This window comes from Mya arenaria, chromosome 6, assembly GCF_026914265.1.
Source record: "Mya arenaria isolate MELC-2E11 chromosome 6, ASM2691426v1".
NCBI classification, from domain to species: domain Eukaryota; kingdom Metazoa; phylum Mollusca; class Bivalvia; order Myida; family Myidae; genus Mya; species Mya arenaria.
Window position 1 is genome coordinate 47,926,349 of NC_069127.1, and position 19,756 is coordinate 47,946,104.

At 35.9% G+C, this 19,756-nt stretch overlaps 2 protein-coding genes across 3 annotated transcripts in view; one reads left to right on the forward strand and one right to left on the reverse strand.

Moving 5' to 3' along the window:
- The window catches only part of LOC128238210 (nuclear pore complex protein Nup205-like), a 79,693-nt gene extending 78,371 nt beyond the window's left edge, over positions 1-1,322 (reverse strand). Inside the window, exon 1 of the mRNA XM_052953868.1 lies at positions 1,278-1,322. Within this exon, the coding sequence (XP_052809828.1) occupies positions 1,278-1,308 (31 nt within the window). The 5' untranslated portion in view covers positions 1,309-1,322. The remainder of the gene's footprint in view (positions 1-1,277) is intronic.
- A 4,180-nt stretch (positions 1,323-5,502) lies between these two features.
- The window catches only part of LOC128237345 (two pore channel protein 2-like), a 47,189-nt gene continuing 32,935 nt past the window's right edge, over positions 5,503-19,756 (forward strand). The window contains exons 1-9 of one of the 2 annotated variants that reach the window (XM_052952772.1): positions 5,503-5,953; positions 9,723-9,772; positions 10,221-10,297; positions 12,532-12,709; positions 13,034-13,150; positions 13,388-13,494; positions 17,589-17,742; positions 19,128-19,203; positions 19,426-19,491. In XM_052952772.1, coding sequence (XP_052808732.1) covers positions 5,776-5,953; positions 9,723-9,772; positions 10,221-10,297; positions 12,532-12,709; positions 13,034-13,150; positions 13,388-13,494; positions 17,589-17,742; positions 19,128-19,203; positions 19,426-19,491 — 1,003 coding nt within the window. In that variant the 5' untranslated portion in view covers positions 5,503-5,775. The remainder of the gene's footprint in view (positions 5,954-9,722; positions 9,773-10,220; positions 10,298-12,531; positions 12,710-13,033; positions 13,151-13,387; positions 13,495-17,588; positions 17,743-19,127; positions 19,204-19,425; positions 19,492-19,756) is intronic. The other variant, XM_052952773.1, reaches the window with a different exon arrangement.

A 19,756-nucleotide genomic window follows, 5' to 3' on the forward strand; every position in this document is an offset into this window, starting at 1 on the left:
ACCTCATTTTCCGCTAAATCTGAGCCAAAATGATAAATGGCACTGTAACCTACCAGTCGGATTGTGTATTGAGCCGTGGGTTCAGTGTATTGAGCCGTGGGTTCATGCGCCGTTACAATGGGTTTTCACACTTTCATGACTGCCAATTAAAGGTTGTCAGTATAATGTTTGTTTCTTTTGTAATATACCGCCGATAATTAAGGGTACAATTATAACTAATAAACACTAATTAAGGCAACAGAAATTGCCAGTTTTAAACATCAGGTTGCAAGAATTGCAACAAACACACATCGTTTATTTAATATATGCTCGATTTATTTTGGTAAATAAACTGTTTTGGAAAATATTTCTGCTCGATTTATTTTGGGAAATAAACTGTTTTGGAAAATATTTCTTCTGTTGCTTTTAACTGATTTAACTGCCGATCTTTCGAATTTCGTTCATTATTATTCACATAATTGTTATAAATGCATAGGTCTTTAACACCTTTAGGAATTTCACAAGATTTTATATTGAACCATTGATCTATTCGAACTTCACAGGATTTTTCACAGTTTTATGGAAAATATAACGTCAAACTGAGCACTCATATTCAAGTAATTATTAACAAATTAAAAACTAATGAGTGATTAATTTAAAAAAAAAAAATGTTTAAATCATGGTCCTTAAGATTCCGAAGATGGTCCGTAATGTCCCTAAATCTGGTCCGTAGTGTCCCTAAATCTGGTCCGTAATGTCTGGTCCGTAATGTCCATAGTCCGTAGTGTCCGTAATTCGTGCCATTTTCCCAGGTCGGAAAAGTTTATAGAACCCAATGTTAAACAGTGTGATCAGAGTCAAGATCATGTAACGGTGTCATGTAGTGACTATTCATCTACTGTTCCTAACATATACAAACAAAGTTTGGATTCCGACGGTGGTGAAAAAGAAAACTGAGATCAAAAGTGACTTACCCGATTTTGGGCACGTCTGAAGTGCCGGTCCTTTCTCTATTGATAGTATAAGTGACCAGGTTTTTGTCCCAAATTGTTGTCTTTTGTCAGTTTTTGGTCATGTAATGAATTAGTATATAATTTTTGACCAAACACTGAGTCAAATTCCTGTGAACAAAATAAACTAAAACCAAATAGGAATAGAAAACGAAAAAAAAATAAACAATTTGCTTACGACGTCCTGGTATAAGATAGCTGGTGGCATCGAAACAATAACTATTAATAAACTCCGTAATTAATGTTCCATGCGGTTTTATAATAAACTACTAAAACAGAAATACTTACCGGCATTCACAGCGACTCCGGACGCCGCCATTTTTGAAAAATGTGCTTCATTCACCATTCATCACACATTTTAATCGATGAAATTATTACAAACAAATCCATTTTAATTTTATTTTCACTGGGAGTAGATTGGTCCCAAATAAATGAGTTATGAGTGGATTACATTTCTCAAAAAGTGGATTTCAACCCGGATTTCACTTGGATTTCCGTTCAGTTTTCGAAAAATTGCACTTTCCAATATGCAAACAATAAATTTTATCTTTTAATCAAAATGAATGATTTATGAGTGGATTTCACTTCTCGGAGACTGGATTTCACTTCGATTTCGGATCAATTTTCGAAAAAATGCTCTAACTTCTTCATTTTTTGACAAATTTCAATAAAATTTGAAATATAAACCCTTCATGAGGCACTTTCCAATATGTATACAAAAATAATTTCAAGTGAAATCCACTGGTTCCTGTATCACCCTGTACCCTTGAAATGATCCTTGTCAGGGCTGTATCTTGACCATGCATTCAAGCGTTTTTTTAAGAAACTTGCCACGAAGTTTCACCATGATGAAGTTGCATGTCGCGAACAAGATCCGGGTCTAAACCTCAAAGGTCAGTGTCATGCTTAGAGGTCAAAGATTGGAATTATTCTCTGTACGGGCTATATCTTGACCATGCATTTTAGGATTTTCAAAAAAAAAACACTTTCCATGAAGGTTCACCATGATGAGATTGCGTGTCGCGAACAAGACCAAGGTCTGTACTTCAAAGGTCAAGGCCATGCTTGAAGGTTGTAAATGGACATATAAAAATACCTACCACATATAATGTTAAACACATAATTATATGTGAAATTGTTTAACATTATATTTGAAAGCGGCTTAGTACCAGAAGTTTGGACAACTGAAATTATAAATCCAATTAACAAAAATAAAGGCGATAAAACAAAACCTGAGAACTATCGTCCAATAACATTTCTAAGCTGTCTCGGCAAATTATTTACTATAGTGTTTTAAATAATAGGATAACGAATTATGTTGAAGATAATGATGTCATTAATAACTGTCAAGCTGGTTTCGAAAAGGATACTCGACATCAGATCATATGTTTGTTCTACAGCATCTTATAGCTAATTTGAATCACCACAAAAAGAAGTTATTTTGTGCATTTATTGACTTTAAACAAGCCTTTGACAAAGTATGGAGATCTGGATTGTGGGAAAAAATACAAAATTTCAGTATTTCAGGAAAATGTTTAAGGGTTATAACTACTATGTACAATAATATCAAATTGTGTGTGTTCTCTTCATCTACTGCAAAATACTCAAATTATTTTCCTTCCAATATAGGAGTCAGGCAAGGAGAAAATCTTTCGCCTCTGTTATTTTCATTATTGTTTAATCTACATGAATACTTGCAGTCAAAGCCAACCGTAAACGGAATTTCAATCCGACTCAATGAAGACAATGAACTTCCCCAGTTCCTGAAGCTTTTTATTCTGTTATATGCAGATGACACAGTAATAATGGCAGAAACGGCACATGACCTGCAAAATGCTCTCGATGCCTATTCTAATTATTGCACTGACTGGAAACTTACGATCAATACAACAAAATAAAAAATATTTTTTTTTTCAGAAGGCCGACAACCAAATTTATTTTTTTCACTCAACAATCAACCGCTTGATATAGTGAAGGAATATAAATACCTAGGTGTGCTGTTTAGTAGAACAGGTACTTTCTATAAAAATGAAATACATGTTGCATCGCAGGCAACTAGAGCAACTTATAGTCTCCTCAGAATCTCTAATAGACTCAATCTACCGATCGATCTTCAAATAGACTTATTAAATAAAACAGTTAAACCAATTTTACTTTACGGTGCATAAATCTGGGGTTACGGGAATCTTCGATTATATATAAATGCATATATATACAAAAGCAGACTTTACCTTCAGACATAATAAGAACACGATATCAATGGTTCTTCAGTATTCTCCAATACTAACAAAGTGTGGATTTATAGGAACTTGGGAATATCAACAAGATGTAAATCCTAAATGGCTTAAACTTGCGGTTAAGCGCAAGCTGAAAGATCTATTCTTTACATCGTGGTACTGCCTTATTGAAAATGCTAGCAACAGTCAATTTTATAAAATCTTCAGAACGTCATTTGGCTATGAAAAGTATCTTCATTTTACACCAAAATCATTATTATATCCACTTATCAAGTTTAGAACAAGAAACCACAACATAACAATAGAAACGGGCAATTGAAATAGAATACCAGTCAATGAAAGGAAATGCCAAACATGTTACAAACTAGGGGATGAATTCCATTTTTTATTCGAGTGTAACATTTTTGATAACGAGCGTAAGCAGTATATAAAACCATATTTTAACAGACATCCAAACATCATATATAAGCTTGAACAGTTGGTAAAAACAACTAATAAAAAGGAATTTTTGAATATGTGTAAAATGGTATCTGTTATTCTTAAACAATTTCGTTAAACATTACTGTTCTTATTTATCTTTTCTACATATATTAGTTGACTCTCCCATTGTACTTAACCCATTTATAACTCGTAAACTATAACACTGCTTGAATCCAATGATCCATGTACAATATTTATCCTGTTAAACGGGACTATCTAGTCTTAAAATATTTGATACACTTCAATGTATGTTATGGCTTTGAATCCTCAATTTGAGCCTCTGAAATATATTGTCTTTATCAATTACCTCAATTTTTCATGTTGTGCATGAATTTGAGTGAATAAATGTGTTGACTTGAGGTCAAATGTTAAATCGGTCATATATTGGGCTGTATCTTTACCGTGCAAAAACTTGACTTGTAGGTTCACCATGATGAGTTACACGCATATGCGTCATTTGTCTGTCCGTCCGACTGGACTGAACCTTGTCGGGGCCGTATCTGTACAATGCAATAATAATTAACTGCTTATTGTTCAGCTCCATGTTATTCTGTGTTGCAATTGCATGGAAGAGCTTTAAGTCTGTGTAAAAGGCCTTTTCAACGGACTTGATATGACATAGTGTTGTCATTTGGCGTCTAGTTTTATTGTAAAATTATATTTTCACAACTGGTTTAAACATTGTATTGTTTATAACTATTTGTAAAACAGTCTAAAAATAGTGAATTACATTTATATAGGACATCGGGAAATAACATTACGGAATACTCGCATGTAAATGAGTTTTCGATGAAAATTAATGTTTTTTTTTCCACAATTTTATTTTGCTCTCAATGTTTAGTCATTTCCCTATGTGATTCTACATTTTTTCAATATAATAAAGCGTGTTTCAAACTTCTGTAATAAGTTATTAGGCAAAAAAATATTAGTTTTAACAAATTTATAAACATCATTAACATATCCTTTGAATTTTTCAATTATCAATTGTTTTCAGCGTTTACTCCAACACTTTAACACATTAATGCCTCCAAACAATCCGTAAATTAGATGTGAACAACATTATTCCAATTGGCACTTTATAGGCACGCCTCCTTTCAAAAGTAGGCCAAAAAAGATTTACAATATATTTTAAAATATTAGTGGGGCGTTTTGACTAGCTACTGGGGACGTTTTGACTTTTGGTGGGGACATTTTGACCAAAATGGGGACGTTTTGCTAGAGTGGTACCATACGTTACTTTTTGATAAAAATCCAACGTCTCTTTTAGTAGAAAAGAGAATGAGGGTACCAGTCTAAACAAGGACGGTTAGGTAATTGAGCCGAGTTGACCCGACAACCTGTTTACTACATACAAAAAAACAAATTACAAGAAAGAAAATTTACACCTGCATCATGCACCAGTCAATTGTGACCCCCCCCCCCCCCCCCCGGTCCGGAGAATAGCCTGGACTTTGACTTTCGGTCCAGCCAACCCCGGGTAAAATCCCCGTCCAACGGAGACGAACTGATGGTGAAACCCCGGCCAAATGTCACCGCACCCCAGAGACTCTATATAAGGCCCAACCATCGCTAAATTTGACGCTATGTCAAAACCACCGCGGTCACCCGGCCCTGCGGGGCCACCTGGAAAGTAAAAACACGGCCCTTTTCCCCGGCTATCACCGGTATACCTTCGGACCTGGGGGGCGTGGTTACAATTGACTGGTGCATAAGTTGCGATGTCAATGTTCAACCGGTTTAACAATATAGTAGTGATGATTCAAGCGAGCTAATTAGGGGAGGTAATACAAATACTCTTCTTTTAAAAGGCAATGTACGAAGTGATAGGTGAAGTGATAATGACATTTTGTTTCTGTTTCACATCCTCACGAAAATATTACAGGATAGTATGTTTGGATTTAAAACAATACATGGGCAATAATTTCAGAAGTTGACCCTGTTGTCATATCCCGTTGTACTAATTTGAACCGGTTACAAATACCGGAAGTGAGATTGAGATCTGTCAAAATTTGTAAACAACAATTATAATTGAACATTGACCAAGAATATATTTAAACAGATCATTTATCATGGACCGTGATGATGAACAGATTTTGAGTTTAGATGAAGATATTGATGAGCGGCAGGTGCAGCCTTTTGCAGCCTCGATTTATGACGTATCCCATCAAGAAAATGATTCCAATTCCATCGGCATAGGGGGTGGAAACTTCGACAGCGAACAGGCAGGAAATGGTATAAATATTGAATGCAAGTATCGCAGCTACATATATTCTCATTTGCTTCTGTTAGTTGTTTGCTTGTGGAAATGTTTGGAATTAAGCTATTAATTTTAAGATATAAGCAGATACATCATACTGGTTAGAGTAGGGTTCGGCAATTTTGAGATGTAGCAATGGGTAATGTCATTTGTGATCGGATTGCTAATTTATATATTATTTGTATCATACAACATTTATGTGTATTGCATGTGTAACTGTAGAGTTCAATGTTCTAGTTGTGCCATAAGTTTATTCTTCAATACTGAATTAATTAAATTGATTAGATACATCATTCGATCTGTTTAGAAATGTACTGGGTGAGTTCCCAAAATCCAAACAATACACTTGTCCTGAACACCTGTTTAACATGTTTGTTTAATGTGTTCTATAATTGGAAGATCTCAATCAATGTAGATGCTTGTTTAAGTAATTCTTGTGAAGTTTGGTCTTGTTTTGGTGAGTTAACTTTAGTTACAAATCTGATTCATTATTCTAATATTTAAAAGGTAAAAAAATAGCATGTGGGTTATAATTTCACTGGTTGCATGTGCATCTTGGAAGCCTCTCAGTTATTTTCATATTATTATTGTTGTACAATTTCATATAAATACATTTTTGCATGATTGACATTTGGTTATTACTGAGCAATTTTTTAGTGTTGACTTGTTTCATTTTTGTCTAATTAAAAACATTCATCTGTTTCTATATCTGTGGGTCAAAATTTAGCAAGACATTTTTTTGAAGTGTTTGTGATTTGGGTACTCCATAGCATAATTGAAGGGTGACTGACTGTCAATAAAATGAATGATTTTCAACATATACCGTATTTTCTCGACTATAAGACGGGCAAATTGGGTCCCGATTTTTACCCCCAAAGTAGGGGTCCCGTCTTATAAGCGAGTCGATAAAATATTGAAAAAAGATTCAAGTCAAAATCAGTAAAATTTTTCATAGGGTATTCGTCTATCCAGTATATCGTCTGCTGATACAAGTATGGGGCAATTAAGTAAACAACAACAGGAAATCTCTTCACCGCGCGTGCTCTGACGTCACACAGTGTACCGTTATATCATTTTTTCTCATGGCGCGTGTCAGTATAATTAGTTTGACAGATATATCAAATTAATAAATTGGAATCTTAATATGATGTAGGTACCTAACTGTCAATTTGATTAAGCAACAAATGACAATGCGAATATGAATCCTTTATATTCGTCGCCAATCAAGGACAATATTGCCTAAAGCATTATTGCTAAACAAACACCTATTCATGCCTCGGCTTTTCGCAGTTATGTTATTGAAGCCATTTATTTTGCCGAAGAACTTCATTGGTGTCTTCAATAAAAAAATCAACTAAAACAAACATACGTTGTTATTGATTAATTATTACAATTCCGATAAGTAACGACCCGTCCTGCAAACTTAAACGCGTAACCATGTACTCATTTTAACCTACCTCCAAATAGAGAGCTCACAGTTGACCGCCATTTTCTTTGTTACATGTGTTAGACATACCAAGACGACGTGTCGTGTGCAAGACCCATGTCCCTACCTCTAAGTTCAAGGTAACACTTAGTGTTTATTCACAATGGAATGCTGCATATAAGGACACAGAGTATGGGTTGTCGCGTCCGGGCTGCAACTTTCTCTTGTATGGACAGATTTTAAAATGACTTGCCATATGTGTTAGACATACCAAGACGATGTGTCGCGTGCAAGACCCGTGTCCCTACCTCTAAGTTCAAGGTCACACTTAGTGTTTATTCACAATGGAATGCTGCATATAAGAACACAGAGTATAGGTTGTCGTGTCCGGGCTGTAACTTTCTCTTGTATGGACAGATTTTAAAATGACTTACCACATGTGTTCGACATACCAAGAAGACGTGTTGCGTGCAAAACCTGTGTCCCTACCTCTAAGGTCAAGGTCACACTTAGTGTTTATTCACAATGGAATGCTGCATATAAGGACTTAGAGTATAGGTTGTCGTATCCGGGCCGGATTGTTCATAGGTCAATGTCACATTCGGGGGCATTCGTCACATACTGCTCAGCAAATTACAAGTCCTGATTAATTTAAACATCTTTACTACTTTCTTGGCTTATAGCCTTCTGTAAGTCTCTTAGGATAGTGAATAGATTTGAACAAACCGGTTTAACATTTAGTCAAAACGGTTAGCTAAAACGGTAAAAATACTCAGAAGAACGTTAAGCCCTATTTATTATTTTTAATCGTAACGGTACGAACAACTGTTTGATTTGAAGTGTATTTACGCCCATTATCTGTAGCTCTGTTACATACATCACCAGTGTTACCGTAATTCACCTAAGAGTTCGGACACCTTAAATTAATTATTGTTTTCGCTGTCCGAATACATAGAAAATTACCATTTTTACATTTTATTCACATGTTTGTTTAACCTGCCTTTTTTCTTCATGTTTGCATTTTACCACTTATTAATTTATCCGTAGTAATCAATGGTCATAAACTTATTTATTACGCCTATAAGTGTAAATCCTTCATCAAGTTAATTAAAACACCATTTTATACATGAATTGAATAAACACATTCTATCGGCTTCAGATCAAAGAGTCACACTGTGTGACGTCACACAACTTACAGTTATACCCACGAGGATCTCGTGGAGAGCATGGACATTGCTATGCAGGATTAATGTATAACTGTACAATTATTGCTTCATACAGTCTTTAAGTGTGGTACTAGTTTGAAAGTTTATTGGCAGATCGTTTTACAAACATGTCTTGCCTATGTTTTCTTAATTCCTTGATTGCCCTTGTTGTTTCTTTAATCCTCCAATACATATATGTTTTCTTAATTCCTTGATTGCCCTTGTTGTTTCTTTAATCCTCCAATACATATATCACACTTCCTTAACTTGTCACAGTGGTATATACAGTTAGGTAATCTAGCCAGGCATTGTAAAGATAAAAATCAATAATCTTCGTCTGTGAAACTTGGTAACTGTAAAAGTTATGATTGATGTCCTTTGGGTGTCCGAAAATTAGGTACGCAAAATAAATTATTTTGGAAAATAATTATGGGTGTCCGAATATTTAGAGTGTCCGAACTCTTAGGTGAATTACGGTATTCACCCCCATATGTGGTTGGGGTCACAGCGGAATAGTTTTGTTCTAATGATTGATTATATTAAAATATTGATATGAAAGGTGAACATTGCCGACTGCCGATCATGATTTTGTTATAATTGATTATTGAAATATGCTTTTTTTTTATTTCTTATTAAATGAATTGTTTTTATTAAATTAATCAATGCTAGATAAACAAAACTAACAAACAGCCAAGTGATTATTTGAAATCTACAAATGCTTTTGGCTGTAACATGATTCAACTGAGTTACACATGCCTTTGTCCACTCGTTACACATGCCTTTGTCCACTAGTTACACATGCCTTTGTCCACTCATTACACATGCCTTTGTCCACTCGTTACACATGCCTTTGTCCACTCGTTACACATGCCTTTGTCCACTCGTTACACATGCCTTTGTCCACTCGTTACACATGCCTTTGTCCACTCGTTACAAGTGACTTTGGATTTGTTTCAGATTCAGAAGCATCTTCGAGAAAAAACTAGTACACACCAAAAGGCACTTTCTTATGGCCTCTCAGATGTTTTCAACCCACTCAAACATAATTCATATCACCTTTGGCAATCAAGCTACATTGTTATGTAAATCAATTTAGTATAAACTAAATATTTGTTGTTGTTTTTTCAGATGAGCTGAGACTTCTGCAAGCGCAAGTTTTCATTGAGGATGCTGCCATGGTAGGACTGTTGCACCTTGTCTCACTGAGCTACTTAGATGATTTTAAGGGGACTAGGTTACATTTTATAGCTTAAGTGTTTGATCTAAAAATATTTGTAGTTTGCACAGTAATCCAATGCGTGCTAAACTCTTGGAGCGTATGGAGTGTACAAGAAATTAAAGATTAAATAAGATGAATTTCCTTTTTTTCCCCCATTTTCAAATGATTGATTGGTGCTGATGCGACTGCAAAGTTTTTGTTTGTTTCTAAATAAAAGTGCAAGAAGGTCGTATGCATCAATTTAAGTAGCAGAAGCATGTTGGTATTGCAATCCCTGTTTTGGTCTAGCTAAAGCAATTACATAACAAATAATTTGTTTCAAAGTACTTCTGTTATAGCTTTGTGATAAAGCTCATATTTGTATTGATCCCTGATATCCCTAGTCTTTTACAATATTTTATTGACAGTATCGTGCTGTTGACCACAAAGTTGATACAAGGTCCCTGAAACTGTACCGGCTCTACCATTCCAGACCATTCTCCATGTAAGCACACTTAAAATACACACTTACATTTGTACATTTAATGATTATTGTTAAAACCTTGTATTTGATAACCTTTAATTTTATTTATGCTTTTATTTCATGGGAAAAGTCACATTTAGATACATTTTTTCTTGTTATACAATTGTAAATAAATAAGCAAAATGAAGAGATACAACAGATAATTGCACTCAAATGGGATCAATTGTTTTAAAGACAGTCACAATTCTTGTCGCACTGTTAATTATTTCTTTGAATCTAACTTAAAATTTTTAAAACCATTCCTGTCTTGACTTTATTTTTTCAGTACACTAGCCTATTTAGGCTGGCTAACAGGAAAATGTACTAGCCCAAATTCAGTTTCACTAGCAGTATTGTCCCAACATATTTGAATCATGATTTGTATTTCTATTGAATAAACACTGACAATTATAGGATAAACAATTAATTCCCTGCAAATGACATCTAAAGTCAAGCACAAGGTCTTCTGATTTCAAAAGGCCAAACACAAGGCCCTCTGACATAAAACATGAGGTTGTTTGATATCAAACCACAAGGCCCTCTGACATAAAACACGAGGTTGTTTGATATCAAACCACAAGGACCTCTGACATTAAACACGAGGTTGTTTGACATCAAAACACAAGGACCTCTGACATTAAACATGAGGTTGTTTGATATCAAACCACAAGGCCCTCTGACATTAAACATGAGGTTGTTTGACATCAAAACACAAGGCCCTCTGACATTAAACATGAGGTTGTTTGACATCAAAACACAAGGCCCTCTGACATAAAACATGAGGTTGTTTGATATCAAACCACAAGGCCCTCTGACATTAAACATGAGGTTGTTTGACATCAAAACACAAGGACCTCTGACATTAAACATGAGGTTGTTTGACATCAAAACACAAGGTCCTCTGACATAAAACACGAGGTTGTTTGACATCAAACGGCTATACACAAGGTCCATTGACATAAAACACGAGATTGTTTGACATCAAATGGCCAGACAACAGGTCCATTGACATAAAACATGAGGTTGTTTGACATCAGAAGGCCAAGAACAAGGCCCTCTGACATAAAACATGAGGTTGTTTGACATCAAAAGGCAAAGTACAAGGCCCTCTGACATAAAACATGAGGTTGTTTTGACATCAAAAGGCCAAATATAAGGCCCTCTGACATAAAACACGAGATTGTTTGACTTAAAAACACAAGGCCCTCTGACATAAAACACAAGGTTGTTTGACATCAGAAGGCCAAGTACAAGGCCCTCTGACATAAAACACGAGGTTGATTGACATAAAAAGGCCAAGAACAAGGCCCTCTGACATAAAACAAGAGGTTGTTTGACATCAGAAAGCCAAGTACAAGGCCCTTTGACATATAACACGAGGTTGTTTGACATCAGAAGGCCAAACACAAGGCCATCTGACATAAAACACATGGTTGTTTGACATCAGAAGGCCAAACACAAGGTCCTCTGACATAAAACACAAGGTTGTGTTTGACATCAAAAGGCCAAGAACAAGTCCCTCTGACATAAAACATGAGGTTGTTTGACATCAAAAGGCCAAACACAAGGTCCTCTGACATTGAAAGGCCAAACATAACGTCATCTGACATAAAACATCGGTCGTTTGACATCAAAAGGTCAAACACAAGGTCCTCTGATGTGAAACCGTTGAACATAAGGTCCCTTGTCATGAAATGGCCAAACACAAGGTCCACTGTCATTAAAAGACCATACACAAGGTCCACTGACATCAGACATAAGGTCCTCTGTCATACAAAGGTCCAACATAAGGTCCTCTGACATCAAAAGATCAAACACAAGGTCCTCTGACATTGAAAGGTCAATCACAAGATCCTCTGACATTGAAAGGTCCATTAACATTTTAAGGTCAAAGTCAGAGTATGCTGACATTTTAGGGTCAAAGAAACAGTATCTGGTACCTCAAGATCTTGCTCCCAAACCTGCCCATTTGTGAAATCATGCCCATTTGTAAGTCTTACAAATATATGTAATTTTTTAACCAGTTGATTATCATGAAGATCGCATCATCATTTTCTGCACAGAATGACAGTTTATGTATCTGGTTGCTGCACTAAAAAAAAAACATAAGCTTGTTTGGGCTACTGTTTTGGAATTATTAATTGCCTAAAACAGGTGCCACAAGTCCCATGGTCGGATACTGCATTGGTTTTAACTTATTGTCTCAAATTTTACAGGTTTAGAACTTTTGTGATAGTCCTTCTCCACTTATTGGCATTTTTTGAGTTCCCATCCTCACTAACGTGGACGTCCGATATAAGAACCCGGGGCGAGCGGGTTAACCTGCCTTGCGGGCTCACTGAGGCCATAGAGTTCTTCTGCTTCATGTTCTTTATCTGTGATATTGTTTTGAAGGTAAGTCCCCTTTGGAATGAAGGGCCAAGAGGGCTAGGAGTGACTTTGAACACTGCATTGCTAGTAAAGGGCTCCTTAACGGCCCACTAGTTATACAACAGATCAAGTCCATGTTTTTCCGAGGCTCATGACATAAGCGAAAATTCAGCTATCTATGCAATCAGCTTAAATAAATTGGAAAAGCTATCTCAGATAGACTAAAATGCATAGTACTATTTTTTATTAGGATTTTAATGAACTCCAACTGACAAAAAAATAATGCTTTGATATATATGTTCTTCAGCCTGGACTTTAATTAAAATGTTTGTTGCATATTATTTTTAGGAGCGTGTATATGGATATCACCACCTGGTTAAAAATCGCTGGATAATAGCAGAGATGGCCGTCATCAGCGTGTCGCTTGTAGACTGGTCTGTGTCTATCAGCCTTGGCTGTAAAGATGTACGTACAAAACAAGCTTATCTTAGAATAAAGCATGAACTTTTTTGGTGTTGATTTTTGGGGCCATGTCTTAATTTTTTCCAACAATGTATATTTTTATAACGTTAAAATAAATTTATAATGATTATAATACTTTCGGAAACTTACTAAGGTACCGATATGGAAAAAGTGTCCACCTTAAACTAGGTGGTCTTGAATTTGATGGCCATTTTTTAGACTAAAAAATGTCCATTATAGGTTGTGCGTGTACGGCGATTGTTGCGACCTCTTTTCATCATACAGAACTCTTCCCTCATGAAGAAAATACTCAACTCTCTCAGGAAAACTGTGCCTCAAATATTTGGGTGAGTATACAGAATTCCTTTTAAGGAAATAAATAACTCTAAGGAAAAAAACAAGATCAAAAGTTAAAAAAAATACTGCATATAATTGATTGTCTTGTATATTGTGTATTCAAAACCATTGAATTAAAATGATCAAGAGCACAAAAGAAACCATATTTTCTACATTTCAGGGTGTTATTCATAATGGCTCATGTACACATTTCCAACATTTCAGGGTGTAACTCATGATGGCTCATGTACACATTTCCTACATTTCTGGGTGTTATTCATTATGGCTCATGAACACATTTCCAACATTTCAGGGTGTAACTCATGATGGCTTATGTACACATTTTTACATTTCTGGGTGATATTCATTAAGGCTCATGAACACATTTCCAACATTTCAGGGTGTAACTCATGATGGCTTATGTACACATTTTTACATTTCAGGGTGTAACTCATGATGGCCCATGAACACATTTTTTACATTTCAGGCTGTTACTCATGATGGCTCATGTACACATTTCCAACATTTCAGGATGTAACTCATGATGGCTCATGTACACATTTTTACATTTCAGGATGTAACTCATGATGGCTCATGTACACATTTCTAACATTTCAGGGTGTAACTCATGATGGCTCATGTACACATTTCCTACATTTCAGGCTGTAACTCATGATGGCTTATGTACACATTTTTACATTTCTGGGTGATATTCATTAAGGCTCATGAACACATTTCCAACATTTCAGGGTGTAACTCATGATGGCTTATGTACACATTTTTACATTTCAGGGTGTAACTCATGATGGCCCATGAACACATTTTTTACATTTCAGGCTGTTACTCATGATGGCTCATGTACACATTTCCAACATTTCAGGATGTAACTCATGATGGCTCATGTACACATTTTTACATTTCAGGATGTAACTCATGATGGCTCATGTACACATTTCTAACATTTCAGGGTGTAACTCATGATGGCTCATGTACACATTTCCTACATTTCAGGCTGTAACTCATGATGGCTCATGTACACATTTTTACATTTCAGGGTGTAACTCATGATGGCTCATGTACACATTTCCTACATTTCAGGGTGTAACTCATGATGGCTCATGTATACATGTCCTATATTTATGGGTGTTACTCATGATTGCTCATGTACACATTTCCAACATTTCAGGTTGTTACTCATGATTTCTCATGTATACATTTCCAACATTTCAGGGTGTAACTCATTATGGCTTATGTACACATTTCCTATATTTCAGGGTGTAACTCATGATGGCTCATGTACATATTTCCTACATTTCAGGGTGTAACTCCTGATGGCTCATGTACATATTTCATACATTTCAGGGTGTAACTCCTGATGGCTCATGTACACATTTCCAACATTTCAGGTTGTTACTCATGATGGCTCATGTATACATTTCCTACATTTCAGGGTGTAACTCATGATGGCTCATGCACACTTTTCCTACATTTCAGGGTGAAACTCCTGATGGCTCATGTACACATTTCCAACAGTTCAGGTTGTTACTCATGATTTCTCATGTACACATTTCCTACATTTCAGAGTGTTTCTCATGATGGCCCATGTACACATTTCCTACATTTCAGGGTGTTACTCATGATGGCTCATGTACACATTTCCTACATTTTAGGGTGTTACTCATGATGGCTCATGTACACATTTTCTACGTATCAGGGTGTAACTCATGATGGCTCATGTACATATTTCCTACATTAAATGGTGTTACTCCTGATGTTTCTTCTCTTGTACATATTTCCTACGTTTCAGGGTGTTACTCATGATGGTTCTTCACTTGTACATATTTCCTACGTTTCAGGGTGTTACTCATGATGGTTCTTCACTTGTACATATTTCCTACATTTAATGGTGTTACTCCTGATGGTTCTTCACTTGTACATATTTCCTACGTTTCAGGGTGTTACTCCTTATGATTCTTCACTTGTACATATTTCCTACATTAAATGGTGTTACTCCTGATGGTTCTTCTCTTGTACATATTTCTTACGTTTCAGGGTGTTACTCATGATGGTTCTTCACTTGTACATAATTCCTACGTTTCATGGTGTTACTCCTGATGGTTCTTCACTTATACATATTTCCTACATTAAATGGTGTTACTCCTGATGGTTCTTCTCTTGTACATATTTCCTACGTTTCAGGGTGTTACTCCTGATGGTTCTTCTCTTGTACATATTTCCTACGTTTAATGGTGTTACTCCTGATGGTTCTTCTCTTGTACATATTTCCTACGTTTCAGGGTGTTACTCCTGATGGTTCTTCACTTGTACATAATTCCTACGTTTCATGGTGTTACTCCTGATGGTTCTTCACTTGTACATATTTCCTACATTAAATGGTGTTACTCCTGATGGTTCTTCTCTTGTACATATTTCCTACATTAAATGGTGTTACTCCTGATGGTTCTTCTCTTGTACATATTTCCTACGTTTCAGGGTGTTACTCCTGATGGTTCTTCTCTTGTACATATTTCCTACGTTTCATGGTGTTACTCCTGATGGTTCTTCTCTTGTACATATTTCCTACGTTTAATGGTGTTACTCCTGATGGTTCTTCTCTTGTACATATTTCCTACGTTTAATGGTGTTACTCCTGATGGTTCTTCTCTTGTACATATTTCCTACGTTTAATGGTGTTACTCCTGATGGTTCTTCTCTTGTACATATTTCCTACGTTTCATGGTGTTACTCCTGATGGTTCTTCACTTGTACATATTTCCTACGTTTAATGGTGTTACTCCTGATGGTTCTTCTCTTGTACATATTTCCTACGTTTCAGGGTGTTACTCATGATGGTTCTTCTCTTGTACATATTTCCTACGTTTAATGGTGTTACTCCTGATGGTTCTTCTCTTGTACATATTTCCTACGTTTCAGGGTGTTACTCCTGATGGTTCTTCTCTTGTACATATTTCCTACGTTTCAGGGTGTTACTCATGATGGTTCTTCACTTGTACATATTTCCTACGTTTAATGGTGTTACTCCTGATGGTTCTTCACTTGTACATATTTCCTACGTTTCAGGGTGTTACTCCTTATGATTCTTCACTTGTACATATTTCCTACATTAAATGCTGTTACTCCTGATAGTTCTTCTCTTGTACATATTTCCTACGTTTCAGGGTGTTACTCATGATGGTTCTACTCTTGTACATATTTCCTACGTTTCAGGGTGTTACTCATGATGGTTCTTCACTTGTACATATTTCCTACGTTTCAGGGTGTTACTCCTGATGGTTCTTCTCTTGTACATATTTCCTACGTTTCAGGGTGTTACTCCTGATGATTCTTCACTTGTACATAATTCCTACGTTTCAGGGTGTTACTCATGATGGTTCTTCTCTTGTACATATTTCCTACGTTTCAGGGTGTTACTCATGATGGTTCTTCACATGTACATATTTCCTACGTTTCAGGGTGTTACTCCTGATGGTTCTTCTCTTGTACATATTTCCTACGTTTCAGGGTGTTACTCCTGATGGTTCTTCTCTTGTACATATTTCCTACTTTTCAGGGTGTTACTCCTGATGATTCTTCACTTGTACATATTTCCTACGTTTCAGGGTGTTACTCATGATGGTTCTTCACTTGTACATATTTCCTACGTTTAATGGTGTTACTCCTGATGGTTCTTCACTTGTACATATTTCCTACGTTTCAGGGTGTTACTCCTGATGATTCTTCACTTGTACATAATTCCTACGTTTCAGGGTGTTACTCATGATGGTTCTTCACTTGTACATATTTCCTACGTTTAATGGTGTTACTCCTGATGGTTCTTCTCTTGTACATATTTCCTACGTTTCAGGGTGTTACTCATGATGGTTCTTCTCTTGTACATATTTCCTACGTTTCAGGGTGTTACTCATGATGGTTCTTCACATGTACATATTTCCTACATTAAATGGTGTTACTCCTGATGGTTCTTCACTTGTACATATTTTCTACATTTTAGGGTGTTATTCATGATTGCTCATGTACATATTTCCTTTGTGTAAGGGTGTTACTCCTGATGGTTCTTCACTTCTACACATTTCCTACATTTCAGGGTGTTACTTCTTATGGCTCTTCACCTGTACATATTCACATTGTTCGGAATGCTACTTTTCCCCAAACCCAACACTTCACCTGGTAGAAATGGCATGGGAGTGTTACCACCTAGCAACATGAGTAACGCCTCAACATCGACTGGAGATAATGAAGTAATTACATGTTGAAATCATCTTAGTATTAGCGTTTCCTTAGTTTAAGCATGTTATTTTTAGCTCTACTTTTTGAAGAATAAGAAGGCTTTACTACTCACCCCAGTGTCGGTGTCGGGGTCTGGTTAAAGTTTTAGGGCAAATTGGCATTTTCACTTATTACTCCAATAACTTTCATTCAATTCATTTAATACTTCACACAGTTTATACTTCACGCAGTTGTTCAGGACCATCACACAATGAGGTTACTCCATATTATCCTTTATACAAATTTTGGTCCCTAATTAACTTAGAAACTTGGGTTTTAGGGCAGGTTAAAGTTTTAGAGCAAATTTGGATTGGGATTGCAATTGGGGCCCCTAAGATCAAGGTCAAGGTCACTGTTACCATAAATAGACAAATGGTTGGTATTGGTTGGTATTGAATAGTAAGGGTCGACATATTGCTGCCCAACTTGGTATATATTTAGAATTAAGAAGAATTTAGACCTTTTATGGGACTCTGGTTTTTGCCCGGAGAGTCACGGTTAAGGTCAATGTCAATTATGCTAAGAATAGAAAAATGGTTAGTACAGAATAACTTAAGTAAGGGTTGACATATTGTGACCAAACATGGTATATTGGAAGAGTTTATGGAGACCTTTCACGGGATAGCGTTTGGGGCCCCTAGGGTCAAGGTCATTGTTACTAAATACAGATAACCATTTGGTAATGAATTGCTTTAATGAGGGTTGACATATTGTGACCAATTTTTATATGTAGGAAGAGGTTTTCCATGGAACTGTGTTTGAGGCCCCAAGAGTCAAGGTCAAGGTCACTGTTACTAAAAATAGAGAAAAAAAACAGTTGAAACTGAATCTCACAACAAAGCCTCTAACATCTCAGTGTTTCTTGTTTACTTTTAAATTTGATTTCTTTTTATAATTTTGGACAGGCACATATTACATCATTATTGTATTCATTTCTAATACTAAGTGGCGTAATCGAGCGCGCTGTCCTACGACAACTTTTGTTATTTTAAGAATATTTTTTTCATCAGAAATATCAAGGAACCTATCAGATATGACACACAACTGATTTTTTTTAAAATCACTTTCTGCAATTTGATGTCTTCTTAATCTACAAAAAAATGCATTCATAAAAAAGTATTTGAATTGAATAAATTGTTCCATTACACTAGGACCAGATAACAAGGGCATCTTTAAAAAAGTTAAATGCTCCATGTCTTTCTTTAGGAAGAAACAGTTATGCTAAATGCATACTTTCCAGGTGTGTTTTTTTAAGACTTAATTATAAAATACAACAGTTAAAAAATACTACTTTAGATGAATTATTAGTAAAACTCTACTATTGCTGGGAATGCTGGGTAAGATTTCTATTTTTCAGGCAGCGTATTTCCGCACACTTGCTGATTCTTTCATCAACCTCCTGGTGCTTCTTACAACTGCAAATAATCCAGATGGTGAGTATGGAGTCATATGAACAAATTTTGAACCATGATATGTTCATATTCCTTTATATGTCTTCTGTCAGTCAGAATTAACATGATAGGAAACCACTCTGAAACCTGTTAAACAAGTGGGGAGATTTACAAGTATAATAAGACATTTGTCTGATGACCTATATCAAATCCAGTTTCTGTGTGCATATAAGACTAACCATCTAATGTTGTTATTTACTACAGTGACATTGCCAGCCTACAGCAGGAACCGGCTGTACGCCATTTTCTTCATTGTCTTTCTCATCATTGGTAAGTAATTGTTGATAGCTTGTCTGTTTTTCAAAGAATAGAATATGTTGTACTGGTTTGATGTTTATTTTCAACTTACCAGACATGTTGCCAGTGAAAATTTGGATTTGTGTTGCTAGACCCATAACTGTTACTAAACTAGTTAATGAGTTATGCCCAATTGGGGATGGAAAGATGCAGAAGAATGTTGACAACTTCCTAACGGTGCTCTTGTTAGGATTTCTACTAAATTACCTTTACTGTGAATTATGTCTTTATAATGGTA